At 43.2% G+C, this 14,418-nt stretch overlaps 1 protein-coding gene across 1 annotated transcript in view; it reads left to right on the forward strand.

Annotated features, from left to right (window-relative positions):
* Positions 1-800: 800 nt before the first annotated feature.
* Positions 801-14,418, forward strand: part of LOC109911181 (copine-3-like) — a 33,151-nt gene continuing 19,533 nt past the window's right edge. The window contains exons 1-2 of the mRNA XM_048595784.1: positions 801-960; positions 11,796-11,882. Of these exons, the coding sequence (XP_048451741.1) occupies positions 838-960; positions 11,796-11,882 (210 nt within the window). The 5' untranslated portion in view covers positions 801-837. The remainder of the gene's footprint in view (positions 961-11,795; positions 11,883-14,418) is intronic.

Raw genomic sequence — 14,418 nt, forward strand, 5'->3', positions numbered from 1 at the left:
CAGCCGCCAGACTCCTGCTCTAACTTGTGTGTTAAGATTTTGAGCCATCTAGTTTCTTGGAGATCGTGGAATCCCCACAGTGTGGACATAGGCCATTTGACATATCAAGTCCACACTGACCGTCCGAAGAGCATTCCACCCAGACCCACCCCACTACCCTGTCCTTGTTACCCTGTATTTCCCATGGCTAATCCACCTAGTCTTCACATCTTTGGACTGTGTGAGGAAACTGGAGGACCAGGAGGAAAGCCACACAGACATGGGAAAAATGTGCAAACTCCATACAGTCAGTCACCCAGGTTTCTGGCACTGTGAGGCAGCAGTGCTAACCACTGAGCCACTGTGCTGCCCCATAGTGAAGAGAATTGGAAGTGGCATATAAATAATACAATTTGGCGTGTGAATGAGATGCAGATGCACTGACATAAAATAGCTATCACTCATTATTGAGATTATGAAGACATCAGTTAAACCTTGAGTTAAAATCTGATCCCATTTTCTTGACATCAAGGTTCTAATATATTTCACTCTTGTTGTATTTTCCTAACTTTCTCACATTTCCCACACCACACCAGGGAGGGGATAATTCCACCCTATAAGCACGTGAAAAATGTTGGTTTTGATGATTTTCTGTTTCTGTTTTTGGTTTAGTTTCACCTGTATATGTATTAATTGAGTGCAGAAACAATCCTTTAAAGTTTGCAGAGAAAACGTACCTATAAACCAAGAGTTAACTTGTAAAATATTTCAGGGATATGAAGTACTTTAGGAATTAGCAAAATACTTTACATGTATTGTCTTCAGTAAATTGGTTTTTTATACCCTGCAGCCTACTCAATGAAAGTTTTTCTTTTATTTCAGGTAACCTGCTATGATTATGACAATGATGGATCACATGATCTAATCGGAACGTTTGAAACCAATATGGAGGTGTTGCAAACGGCATCGCAAAGTTCACCAGTAAGTTTCTATGTTTTTGCTACAAAAGGGTTCAACAATTTTTTTCCTGCTTTTTTTCCTGTTGAAACACGGTCCAGAATAAATTTGCAGGCAGCTGAAAGTGTTTGCTCATATGAATTGATTTAAAATTAGGGATACACGGAGGCAAGCAATTGAGGAACGCAACATTCTCATAGAACTGTACAATTCAGCAAGAACCTGCAGAAATAGGGATAGATAAGGTTGCAGAAAAGTTTTTAAAAATATTTTAAAACTTAAAATAAGTAATTGCTGGACCGAAACCCAATTTAGATGAGTGCATAGAGCAGTGATGTTGAATGAGTGCAAGTGAAAATATCTACAGCAGAGTTTTGGTTGCATTCTTGTCTCTAGAGAGTGGAAGGTACAAGGCTGTCCAAGAGAACAGTCGAGTAATTCAGTCTGTTTGCAACAAAAGCATGATTGAGAGCTTTAGCAGCTGGTGAGCTGAGGTAGAAAGGAGATGGGCAACACTATGGAGGTAGAAGTAAGCAGCCTTGGTGATGTAGAAGATTTGAAGTTGGAATCAAAAAAGTCCTTAGGTTTCAAATTCTCTGTTTCATTCTCAATGTGAAAAGATAGAGTTGGAGTCAGTTGTGACTAGGGAATATAGCAGGTACTGAAGAGGATGGTCTCAGACTTGCGATATTTGTTTGGAGGAAGCTTCTACGCATCCAGTACTAATTTCAGACAAGAGGGTGACAAATCCGAGGGAGTGAAGAGATCATTAGAGTTACTGGTAATTATAGCATTGGGTGTCCTCATGGAAACATATGACTTCAGATAGCTTTTCCAAGGGGCAATAAGTAGCTGGGGCAAGAGGATGAGTAAATGCAGTTCTCTGGGGGCTCCAGAGTTCAAGGTGTGGCAGTATGAAGCTTCACCATGAGAGATGATTTTCTAGCTACAGCAGGATGAATAAGAATGGAGCAAGCAATGGCAGCCTCACTGAGCTGCACAGTAGAGGAGCAGCTTTTCAGGCAGAAAGCTATGCCAAACGCAAAGGTTGCAAACAGGTTGAGAAGAATAAAGAGATAACAATAGTTGCAATCACAAACTGTTATTTGTGACTTTAGAAAAGGGCTGTTTGTGTTGTGTAAATCTGCGAAGCGAATTTGGGGGATGGGTGAGGGAAGCTGGTTTTTGGAGGTGACCATAAGTTCAAAGACTTGGACAAGGAAATGGGGGTGCGCTAGTAGGTTGCAAGGCCACAGGTCAAAGGTGGTCTGAGGAATAAAGTGATGATGGTTGACTTGAATTGCAGCAGGTCAATATCTGAGACTTGTGTATTGGAATGTGTAACGGGAAGTAAATGTGCAATTTCTATTGAATATATGTGTAATATACAAGATTAGAAAAGGATACAAACTGATCTCTCATATTGCCCCCGGTGAAATAAGTGATATATAATTTCAAGCTTTATACTGCAGCATACAATAACAGGCAAGGTTATTCCTGGTGAGTGAAACAGTGATTTTTTTTTTTTACTTTAAAGCCCAGTCTCCCATGGAAGTGATAGGGAAGACTGTCCTGGTTGTGAGTAGGTAGGCAAGCACTAGATTGCAGGAGTTGCACCCACTGTTAGCGAGGGGTTGGAGTATTTGGTAATATTGACAGATGTGAAAGTGTAGGAAAAGACTGCTGAAGTGGATGAAACTTGACTTTGAAAGTAATGCAAAGTTGGATGATTGTGAATTGACAGCCTGTTTTACACTTTACTCAATTTTCTTTTTCATGGACTTCAACAGTTGACAGGGTGCAAAACAAGCCAGTGATTTGTTAATCACACATTTTGTGATACCTCCGAAGTCGACTTTCACCCCCCGGGTGTTTGATTTGTGTCGAGAAATATGGCCAGGTGCTGAGAGGAGATTTGCAGGGATGTCATAGTATGACCATGTTGAGGGGAATTGGAAAAATAAAAATAGTAATGTTTGGGAAAGTGAAAGGAGGTATAGAAATGCTGAGAAGACAAAGTTGGAGAAGAATGGGTGGTAGTTACTGGCAGGAGGATGGTTAGACCATAGACCATAAGATATAGAAGCAGAATTAGGCCATTTGGCCCATTCAGTCTTGGCTGATATGCTTCTCAACACTATTCTCTTGCCTTGATCCCCTTGTCAATCAAGAGCCTATCTATTTCTGTTTTAAATGGACTGAATGGCGTGGCCTCCAAAGCCCTCTGTGGCAATGAATTCCATAGATTAACCATCCTCTGGCAGAAGAAATTCCTCCTCATCTCAGTTCTAATGAGTCATCTGTTCACCCTGAGGCTGTGCCCTTGAGTTCCAATCTCTCCTACCAGTGAAAACATCTTCTCCATGTCCATGGTATGTAGGTTTCTCAGTATTCTGTATGCATCAATCAGTTCCCACCCCTCATCCTTCTAAACTCCATCGAGTAGAGACCTATAGTCTTCAACCACTCCTCACATAACAAGCCCTTCATCCCAGGGATCATTTTTGTAAACCTCCTCTCGACACCCTCCCGTATCGGCATTTCCTTCCTCGGATACACAGCCCAAATCTGATCACAATATTCCAAATACAGTCTGACCAGAGTCCACACAGCCTCAGCAATACATATCTGCTCCTGGATTCTAGAAATGTATTTTGAAATGAATACTAACATTGCATTTGTCTTCCTAACTGCCAACTGAACCTGCCTGTTAACCGTAAGAGAATCCTGAACTAGGACTCCCAAGTCTCTTTGTGCCTCAGATTCCAAATCTTTTCTCATTTAGAAAATAGTCTATCCCTCCATTCTTCCTACCAGAGTGCATAACCTTTCACTTTCCCACTTTGTATTCAATCTGCTACTTATTTGCCCACTCTGTCCAAGTCCTTGTACAGCCTCCCTGCTTTCTCAACACTAATTGTCCCTCCACCTATCTTTGTGTTATCTGCAAACTTAGCAACAATGCCCTCAGTTCCTTCATCTAGATTGTTAATGTATAATGTGAATGGTTGTGGTCCCAACACTGACACCTGCGGAACTCCACAAGTCACTAGCTGCCATCCTGAAAAAGACCCCTTTATCCCTATTATCTGCCTTTGGCCAGTCAGCCAGTCCTCTGTACATGCCAGTACATTGCCCCTGGCACTATGGGCTCTTGTCTTATTTTGCAGTTTCCTGTGTGGCATCTTATCAAAGGCCTTCTGGAAATCCAAATAGATCACATTCACTGGTTCTCCTTTGTCTAACTTGTTTGTTACCTCCTCAAAGGATTCTAACAGATTTGTCAGGTATGATCTTCCTGAATGAAGCCATGCTGACTCAGCCATGCACTTCCAAGTACTCCGCAATCTTGTCCTTAATAGTGGACTCTAAAATCTTACCAACCATGAGATCCAGCTGATCGGCCTACAGTTTCCTGTCCTCTTCTGCCTCCCTCCCTTATTAGACAGGAGTGTTATATTAGCCATTTTCCAGTCCTTTGGGACTCTCCCTGATTCCAGTGATGTTTGAAAGATCACCACGAATGGCTCTATAATCTCCTCAGCTATCTCCTTCAGAACTCTGCGGTAGTCCTACTACGTGATTTATCCACCTTCAGACCTCTCAGCTTCCCAGCACCATCACCTTTAGGATGGCTACTACTGTCACCACTGCCCCCTGACTTTCTTGAAGTTCTTTTATGCTGCTGGTGTCTTCCACTGTGAGATCTAATGTACCTATTCAGTGTATCCATTATTTCTTTGTTCCCCATTACTCCAACATAATTTTCCAGTATCTAATGCGCACTCTTGCCTCTCTTTTACCTTTTAGATATCAGAAAAAACTCTGACAATCTTCCTTTATATTACTTGTTAGCTTACTCCTCAGATTTCGTCTTCTATCTCCCTGCCACCTTTTGCTTTTACAATTATCCTGTGCTGGTTTTTAAAGGCATTCCCAATCCTCTGGAATCATACTAAACTTCACGCTGTATGCTTTTTCTTTTGCCATTTTGGTGTCCCTCACTTCCCTTGTCTAATCCTGCACTTAGTGTGCTTTTTTTTCTCTTGAGATGAATCTTTCTACTGTGCCTCCCGAATTATCCCCAGAAACTCCTGCCATTGCTACTACACTATCTTCCCTGCTGGCTCTCCTACTAATCAACTCCTGGCTAGCTCCTACCTCACGTCTTTGTAATTACCTTTACTCGGTTGTAATACTATTCCATCTGAGTTAGCCTTCTCCCTATCAAACTGCAGTGTGAATTTTACCATGTTATGGTCATTGACGTCCAGAGATTCCTTCACTTTAAGTCCCCTAATCAAGTCTGCCTTATTACATATCACCAAATCCAGAATTGCCCATTCCCTAGTGGGTTCTAACACAAGCTGCTCCATAAAAAGCGTTTCATAGACATTTCACGAATCCCTTTTCTTGAGGTATACATGTTTACCTCTTTAATCTTGTTGACCCGTACCAATTTGCTCATGCCTCTGGTTACAATTCAGAGATAATTACCTTTTCAGTTCTCCTTTTTAATTTAGCCCCAGCTGCTCATTCCCTCCACAGAACCTCTTTCTTCTTTCTGCCTATATCGTTGGTACCTAGTTGACCATAGCAACTAGATCTTTCCCCTCCCACAGCAAGTTCCTCTGCAACCCAGATGAGAGATCCTGCACCTGGGCACCAAGTGGATAACACAACATTTCTCTTTTCTCGCCTTTCTTGAATGGTTTCTTGAATGACGTAGAACACAGAGAGCTGTCTGACTTTGACAGATAGGAGAATGCATTTCTTAAGTAGTGAATTTTGGAAATTCAAAACTAAAAATGTAGTTGAATTAAATAACATTGGTAAATGCTTTCAATAGATAACTGCACCTCCACCCCGAAATCACCACCCCATCTGCTAAACCATTGCTCAAGTGCTGAAGTGCTGCCATCAATCTCACATGCACCAGCCTACCCCAATATTGGCATCAAAGCTTCAGTTAAAAATAAACAGAGAGGAGAACTTCAAAATTAGAGACTGAAATATATCTGCAGTCATGGTCCAATTATTCATTTTACTGAAATATTTCACTTGGCTTTGATCCACGACATGTAACCTAATGGAATACTGACTTGTAATGCAACTAAACACTTCACAAAATAATTGTTGGAATCCCAGTTTAACAGTTAGAAAATGAGAGAAAGGAACAAATGAAGAGTTGAGAAGTACAGGGGGCAAACCGGAACCCCGAGACAGTTGACGACATATCCAGGGTGGGGAACCAGTGGTCACAGTCCAAAGCTGGTGGTCATAAGGATAAGGCCATAGGAATGATTGAGGCAGAGTTGAGAAGAGAATGAGAGGTAATAATGGAGCGTGTAACATTAAATTGGGAGTCATTGATGACTATCTTGGACATATAAATGAGGCCTTTTTTTTTTTTTTGAAAGAAATGAAAAATAAGGATTTCATGTTATTCCATTTTGGTAAAGAAATCTTACTGAATGGTCTGAAAAGTAAATTATTGGTTCCAAGAGGATCAATTAATCTAGAGTTAGCATTGGCCAGAAATTTAATTGGATTAGTCACATAACTATTGTGGTCAAGAAGCTAGTAATTCTATGGAAGTAACTCACCACTTGATTCTCCAGAGCCTGTCCACTACAAGTTAGTGTGCTGGAATATTCTCCCATTTGCCTGGATGCATGCAGCTTCAACAACATGCATGAAGCTTGATACAACCAAGGACAAAGCAGCCTGCCTGATTGGCTGCCAATCCACCACCTTCCACATTCACTCCCTCTACCATTGTCATTGGTAGCAATGAGCACCATGCACAAGGCACACTGCAGCAACTCACCAAGGCTGTTTTGACAACATCTTCCAAACATTGACCTCCACCACTGAAAAGGACAAGGGCAACAGATGCATGGGAACACCATTGCTGGCATATTTGCCCCCCAACCCCCATTATCTGTGTCATACATAGATCAAAACCCGGAAACTCTCTTTCTAACAGCAATCTGCCTCCACCAAGATGGTGGCAGCAAAGTTGCAGTGTTCAGGGGTGAATCCTTAGCCAGGGCTGGTCCGCTTCCATATGGCTTTCTTTTATTTTCATTCTTTTACTTTGCTGTTTTGTTTCTTTTCGGCTGTGATCTTCTTTCCAGAGTGTTGGCTCTGGCAGGAGTGGTTTTGCCCCAGAGTGTAGGCAGCGGTGGGTTTCTTTGCTGAGGTGGCAGCGGCAGCAACGTAAGCCAGAATGAGGCACCAGCTGTTTTGGTGTGATGGGCCCAGTTCGGTACCCGGCAGCTTCAGCAGCGGCTGCATTGCTGAAATCGACAATATCGCTGGAGGCAAGATGGCGAAACGGTTCCAGCAGCGGGGGGGGGGGGGGGGGTGGCTCCAGGGCATGGATGGGCCCAGATATCCGATGGCAAAAGCGGTGGTGTTTCGGCTGTGGTGACCCGGGGCACTTGAGTGTTCGCAGACTGTGGGATGGATTTTGTCAATCTTCTGTATTATTGGAGACTGGCACCATGGCATTGGGTTGCTGACCTGAAGTAGTCGTACTGAATTTCCCATCAAAATTGGAAAAGTAATGTACCTGATCTTTGAAAGTAAGGTCCACCCTTACGTGTGCAACATAAATGCAATATTGATAGTGAAGCATTTTGTCAATTTTACATTTTTATGATGTGTCAATGAGACTAAATGATCTGCTGAGGAAATTTTGGTTTAAATTCCCATTGATAGATCGATTCAGTAATTGGTGTAGCTCTTGACATTACTGTTGTAATGGAAATTCCAGGACTTTGTAAACCGATATGCAACAAAGCTGACCATGTTCTTCCTTATGTAATATTTTAGTAGGTAACTTTAAGTTCTATTTCAGTAGAAATCAGATTTTAAAAATGTGTCAAACTGACTGGAAGTCTATCACTAAATCTTTAAGGTAGATAAGTTTTCAGTACTGTTAACTTGGTGCAGTATAGCTTTTATGTTAAAAGGATTGTGCTATCCTCTAATGTTGGATACAGAGCAGAGATTTTTAGGATCCAATGCTGTCCTTGATCAGTGCGCAAATGTGCGACTCACTTCAATCCAAACCTGCATTTCCAATAGTGAATCAATTTTGCTCCTTGATGCTTGTCTTTTTCACCCACTGCAACAGATACAGTTGCTGTCAAAGTGGGCAGGTGTTCGATGTGGAAGTAACCTTCTAATGTTACTTATCTCTAGCAGACCTCTTGTCTGATTAGCCTTCCTACTTCTGGGAATAAGCCTGGGCTGAAAATCTTACCATTTCTTTGACAGTGTCATTGTCATTTTCGTCAAATTTCATTGAGTTTCACCCTGAAGTCCAGTGAATTTTCTCTCGCAATCATCCCAAACTCACCTCGTTAACTACCTGCTCTGAGCCTTTTGCACCACTCTTGTCTGATTCTCAACCCAGTTCCTGGCCCAGTTCTGTTTCTCACCACAGCTGTTGCTTGCCTACCTTCGGCATATACTAACATTTACTGACGACCGTGATAGATTTAATAAGCTGTCGTGCAACCAGATAAGCACTGGAATTCCAGAAATGCTCTGCATGCTGCACATACCCACACCGTGACAGGCAAAGGAAATTTGGCGCCTTGCTTTGAGCATAGGGACCTCGAGTCTGATAAATGGGGTTGTGTTGTCCTCTTCCCTGAGGACTGCCAGAGGAGGGCATGCCACCAGACTCTGCCAGCCTGGCCTGAGGTCCCACCCAGATCAGTGAAGTCTCCGTGTTTCTGGAGGAACAGCCAACAGTATAGGAGGAAGGTCAATGCTGTTTTTCATTATGCTAAGGTAAGTGCCACCATCTTCTATCTGCAGCCTCATTCTTGTGCTATCTCTGCTATTGCACACACATCCCACAAAGGTTCATGCTCTACCACTTTCACTATTGCATGCAACATCTTCCTTCACTTGCCCTGAGAGCACCCTAAAACACCCTAACCTACTCACCCTACATGGCCTCTGTACTACCCACTCGGGATACCTCACCATCTTTGCCTTCCCAGCTGTGCCAACACTAACTGTTGTGCTGCCCTTCCATTCGTTCCCCACTCTAGCTGGAAAGAGCCAGGGAAGGTGGTGGAGGGCTGCAGAAGACCAGTCAACCCCATCACAGGCAGGAGAAGACCCCATGATGTCGTCAATTAGGGACTTCATATAAATGCGCACACAGCCTCAGGAGCAGCAGGCAGGCTTGCCAGGAGCACTGGGCAACATGACACAAAGGTTGCAGCCCTGCAGCAATACATTTGGGACCCTGCTGCCTCAGATAGGCAGTGTTAGTTGGCACCCAGCAGGAGTGGGAATATCACAGGCCCCGGAGGAATCTCCCATCAGGATACTCAGGAGGAGGCTGGGCCTTCCATCTCGCCCTGCCTACCACCCTCCAGCCCTGAGGAAATTCAAGCTGCAAAGACTGCACTTAAATCTGGTAAGAATGCATTGAGTATGTCTGGGCTGTCTAGACAAAGGTCACCCAACCAAATCTCAGAAGCCAATGGGCTTCACAGTAGAGCAGATTCCCTCCATCTCAGCTGCAAAACCTGAATCTCTACTGAGACATCGTGGTAGAACAAAGAAATAGAAGACCCATCTAAGGGCACATGGATGACATTTTATCGTGGATAAGTTATCACTCTTGCAGATCAATGTTTTGTTCTCACCTATCTGTGTGTGTGAGAATCTCTGCAACAGCGATGATTACTAAGTCATCTATCCTCACCTCTGCGTGATATTGCATGAGTCGAGGTGTGAAGAGAGCAACTTGTCTATCATGTGCAGGCTGTCAGTAAATTGCAGGAGACTTGACTTTGGCAACTACGCATCTTCCCAGCTGCACAGATATATTGCTTTTACTTCAGAAGCATTTGTGGGGTTCAGCAATTTTCCTTCATTTAAATGGTCATGATTGCCTGGGGCGAGGAGTTGGATTTCAGAGTAGGCAAATGCCTAAAGTTCACGAGTGTAGTTCTGAGGTGTGTTCCAGCATCAGTGTGTGGAGGTATACATGATACACACCCTTTAAAGGGTCTCACATTGCTTGAACTGGAGCCCGCTCCCTTGAGGTTAAACACTTAACCTGCCTACTCTGGGTAAAGTTGCAGCCATTTTCATCTCCATTGCTCACTTGTTATTTACATGATGGAAGGAAAAGGGTGACCACTTCTTGGACAGGGATTTCCAGGCTTCAACTTTCCATGTGGCAAACCCCCAAACATTGCCTTCTGATAACTCTGCCCATCAACCCCATAGGCTTTGCACCTCCCCAAGTTTCTACTCAACCCATCTATTTGAGTCTGTACCTGCCCTTTTTGATCCCACTGTGAGTGAACCCTCTGTATGACTCCTTTCCCTCCCATGTTCTATTATTGAGTTGCTCCCCCTTCAGAATTTTATTCCTCCCGCAGCCCAGTGTTCTGCCCCCATGATGAAGTTCCCTAGCCTCCCTACCGCAGCGCAGGCCACCTAATAACACATCTCGGTTTTCCATGGGCAGAACCCATGCACTGACCATGGCCTACCCCCTTGAATGACTTAGCCAGTATGATGTGACCAGACCCTTGACTGATATCTATTCAGTTCCTCGGTTATGTTTCTACAACTCCCTGGATTGATTGCAGTGGAATTGCAGGGTTGACCGTAACCAAGTCCTTGACATCTGATTCTTGACCACGTTCCAACCTCTTGACGGGTATCAGAGGCTGTGTTTGACTTCACTTTACTGGCACCCTGACTGATTGCTGCCTCCTGGACTTCATTGAGGCTACTCCTCTTAGACTTTGACTCATGCCCATTTGCTTGCAGCTAATGCAGCATAAGCTGCTAGCATGTTGTGCACATGTATAGCACCGTTAAACAAGATATCCAGACTGATGGCTGCTGGTAAGCATGCTGTTTGGCTTTGTACCTGTGCTAAGCCTTTCAGCCTTGTCTGAGGGGCCATGGTGCAAGAAGACAAGTCGAGGTAATGATGCTGTGGGCATCTAGATAGGCGCTAAGTGATTGTGCTCTGAGAGCAACAGCCCCAAGATTCAGCCTGCTCCAATTTGTGAGTTGAGTGCCTGTTGCTATGCGCAATGTAACCTTGCAACAATATTGCAATGATGGATGCTAGTGGGCTCGTAAGTACAGCATGACAGTGCAGAAGATGTATTTAAAGTGAAGTGGAGATGCGCCAGAGGGTGTGTGAGGCTGATACATGTCCGTAGATGTGGCCGCTGTCCATGGAGTGTCCCTCGGATATTGATGGTGGATATCCAAGTATCTGGGAGCAAGTAGACTCGCACCCCAACTGGCATTGCCATCTACTTGGGCTGACTTTCATGTTGGCAATTCTCAGAATAATTTTGATTTAGTTTGTGGTAGAATAGCAACCTAATAAAGCAAGATTTAGTAATAATGAATGAAACCCTGCAAATAGGCAGTGTGAGGCCTACAAAAAGCATCCCATTTTAGCTTCTGACCTCTGTTGTACCGACATCGAGAAAGGCCTTGCTTGACATTACATGGAATTTTGCCCAGATTTCTCAGCATAGCCCACATCATTCAGGGCCTGGGGAGATTCCAACCTCTGTGACTGACTATAGCAACCTGCCTTTGTGAAGCTGTGGAAAAGATTTAGAAGCATTCTTGGCAAGCTTAACATAGGAATAATTCCAAATACAAGAAAAATCCATGTGGAGGGAAAATAAAAGACTGTTGAATTAGCCAGTGTTAATTGCATTCCTTTCTTCCTTACTGTTTGGTATGGTTTCTGTTTTCATGGTGAACCTCTTAAGTCAGCTTAATGATGGTGGTGCATTGATTCCTCATGACCTGTTTCTCATGGGTTTCATTTCCAGGCAGAGTTTGAGTGTATTAACCCAAAGAAGAAGCAAAAAAAGCGAAGATACAAAAACTCGGGGATAGTGAGTTTCAAGTTGTGCCAGGTGAGTGTTTTGTAGATTTTTGTTTTATAAAATTTGTTAAAAGTTTTATTCAGTTTTCTATCTAATCAATTAGTGTCTGTTGAGTATGTGATGCCAACCACTGCCAGCATGAGGTTTGGTAGATTGCACCAACTGTCGTCGTCCTCTTCTGAAACAAAATCTGAAATTACTGGAAAAACTCAGCAGGTCTGGCAGCATCTGTGGAGAGAAATCAGGGTTAACGTTTCAGGTCCAGTGACCCTTCTTTACAGCCCCCTTTTCTGGCAATTTCTGTGTATGTTTTCTGATTTCCAGCATCCACAGTTCATTCATTTTTTATTGTTTGTTTTGCATCCACATCTTCTGATTTGAGGAAACAGGGTGTCATTGGTCTAAAGTGGTAAAGGTAACCCACTGGGTCATCTGACACAAATAGTCTTAGTGTTATTTTGTTAGTTTATTTCATGATTGTTACTAAAATTATTGGGAGACCTATGATACATGTCTGTTCTTAAGATCCTTTTCCACCCAGATCCTTATATCATAAGATTTGGAGGAACTTGATACAGTCTCTAATATTAACCCTTTCAGACCTTGTATAAGTTCAGTTCAACTGTCAAGTACCTTCAGTGACCCTTCCTGTCCTGTCCAATCTATCACCACAACTATGTGCAGGTTTGTATTTTGTCTTGCTGACATTAATCATATTTGCCAGAGGTTTTAGAGTAGATTTGTAGCTCGAGTTGTGGATGTTGTGGTTGCTTGGCTCGCCGAGCTGGTTCGTTGTTCCGCAGACGTTTCATTACCCTGCTGGGTAACTGCAGTAACACAAAACTACGCCAAAAAGAAGAAGAGTACTTCCTCCAAGTATTCAATGACAACGGATACCTGAAAAACTGGGTCAGAAGATGCCCATTACATGAATGGCACCAGGAAGATACTGCACACCCCGACACACTCCTCATGCTACCTTACATCAAGAACACTTCTGAACTGACCGCAAGACTCCTACAACCACTGGGCATCAGAGTAGCACACAAACACGCATCAATCCTACGCCAACTGCTCAGTCGGACCAAAGATCCAATACTCACTATGGACAGGGCTGATGTCATATACAAGATTCCCATCAAAGACTGCGACAAATGTTACATTGAACAGACAGGAAGAAAATTAGCCACAAGAATACACTAATATAAACCAGCAACAAAAAGACACGACCAATACTCCCCCATCTCCATCCACATGGATAAGAAAAACCACCAGTTTGATTGGGACAATACCAGGATCCTGGGACAGGCCAAGCAGAGAGAAGCATGGGAATTCCTAGAGGCCTGGTTCTCCACTAAGAAGGCCATCAACAAACACATTTGAGCTAGACCCTATATGTACTCCACTGCGAAGGAAAACCGGAAGTGAGGTAACCCAGCTCAATGGACACCAGACTTTAAATGACAGGTGGGAAAACACAACGGTGCTTCATCGGAGTCTGCACTGATGATGTTACCCAGCAGAGTAATGAAACATCTGTGGAATAATGAACCAGCTCAGCAAGCCAACCAACCACAACATATTTGCCAGAGTATGCGTGTTTACCTCTTTACTGTTCACAATGAGATTTCTTGTTGTTATAAATCAGAACGGATCAGGTCTTTGATTGACTTTGGTAATTTCATTTTCAACTTTACTATTTTCCCTAGTTTATCAAAATTACATTGGCCCAGGATTCTGATCAGGGTTGGAAACCTGGTTTCCTCTCAATCTCCGAATACGGGGTAGACCATTTTAGGGTTGCGAGAAGCAGGCATTTCTTCACTCAAAGTGTAGTGAACCTGTGGAATTCTCTACCACAGAAGGCTGTAGAGCCAAATCGCTGAATATATTCAAGAATGAGTTAGATATCTTTGTAGATTTTAAAGGCAAAAGGAAGTATAGGGAGAAAGTGGGAATATGGCAATGAAATAAAGTTTCAGCTGTTATCGTATTGAGTGGCAGAGCAGGCTCAGGCCAAATGGCCTACTCTGGGTCCTAGTTTCTATGTTAGTTAAATCAACTGGCCTACCCTCATCTGGGAAAGAAGACGTAACAGTGAAAGCCAGTTATAATGCAGACAATGGAGTCCAAAAATTGAACCACGTTATTGTTGAGCTTTGGATAGCCATCCTGTAGAGGAGCCAATAAATTAGAAAAGTGAGTTTGGTTTAGACATAAACTTGCTACAATGTTTAAAATGTAACTTGTGTTTAAAATATTTAAGAAGTACCTATAATTTAAAATAATCCTGCATTTCCAAGAATCTGTCTCCAGAACTAACATTAGATTGCAGTACATTCGGTCTCAATTCTTCTTTGAAAAATTAATGCCTCACAGCGCAGGGACCTGGGTTCAATTCCACCCTCGGGTGACTGTCTGTGTGGAGTTTGCACATTCTTCCTGTGCCAGCGTGGGTTTCCTCCGGGTACTCAGGTTTCCTCCCACAATCCAAAGATGTGCAGGTTAGGTGGATTGGCCATGCTAAATTGCCCGTGGTGTTCAGGGATGTGTAGATTGGGGGGGT

This window comes from Rhincodon typus, chromosome 4 (genome assembly GCF_021869965.1).
Source record: "Rhincodon typus isolate 14 chromosome 4, sRhiTyp1.1, whole genome shotgun sequence".
NCBI classification, from domain to species: Eukaryota; Metazoa; Chordata; class Chondrichthyes; order Orectolobiformes; family Rhincodontidae; genus Rhincodon; species Rhincodon typus.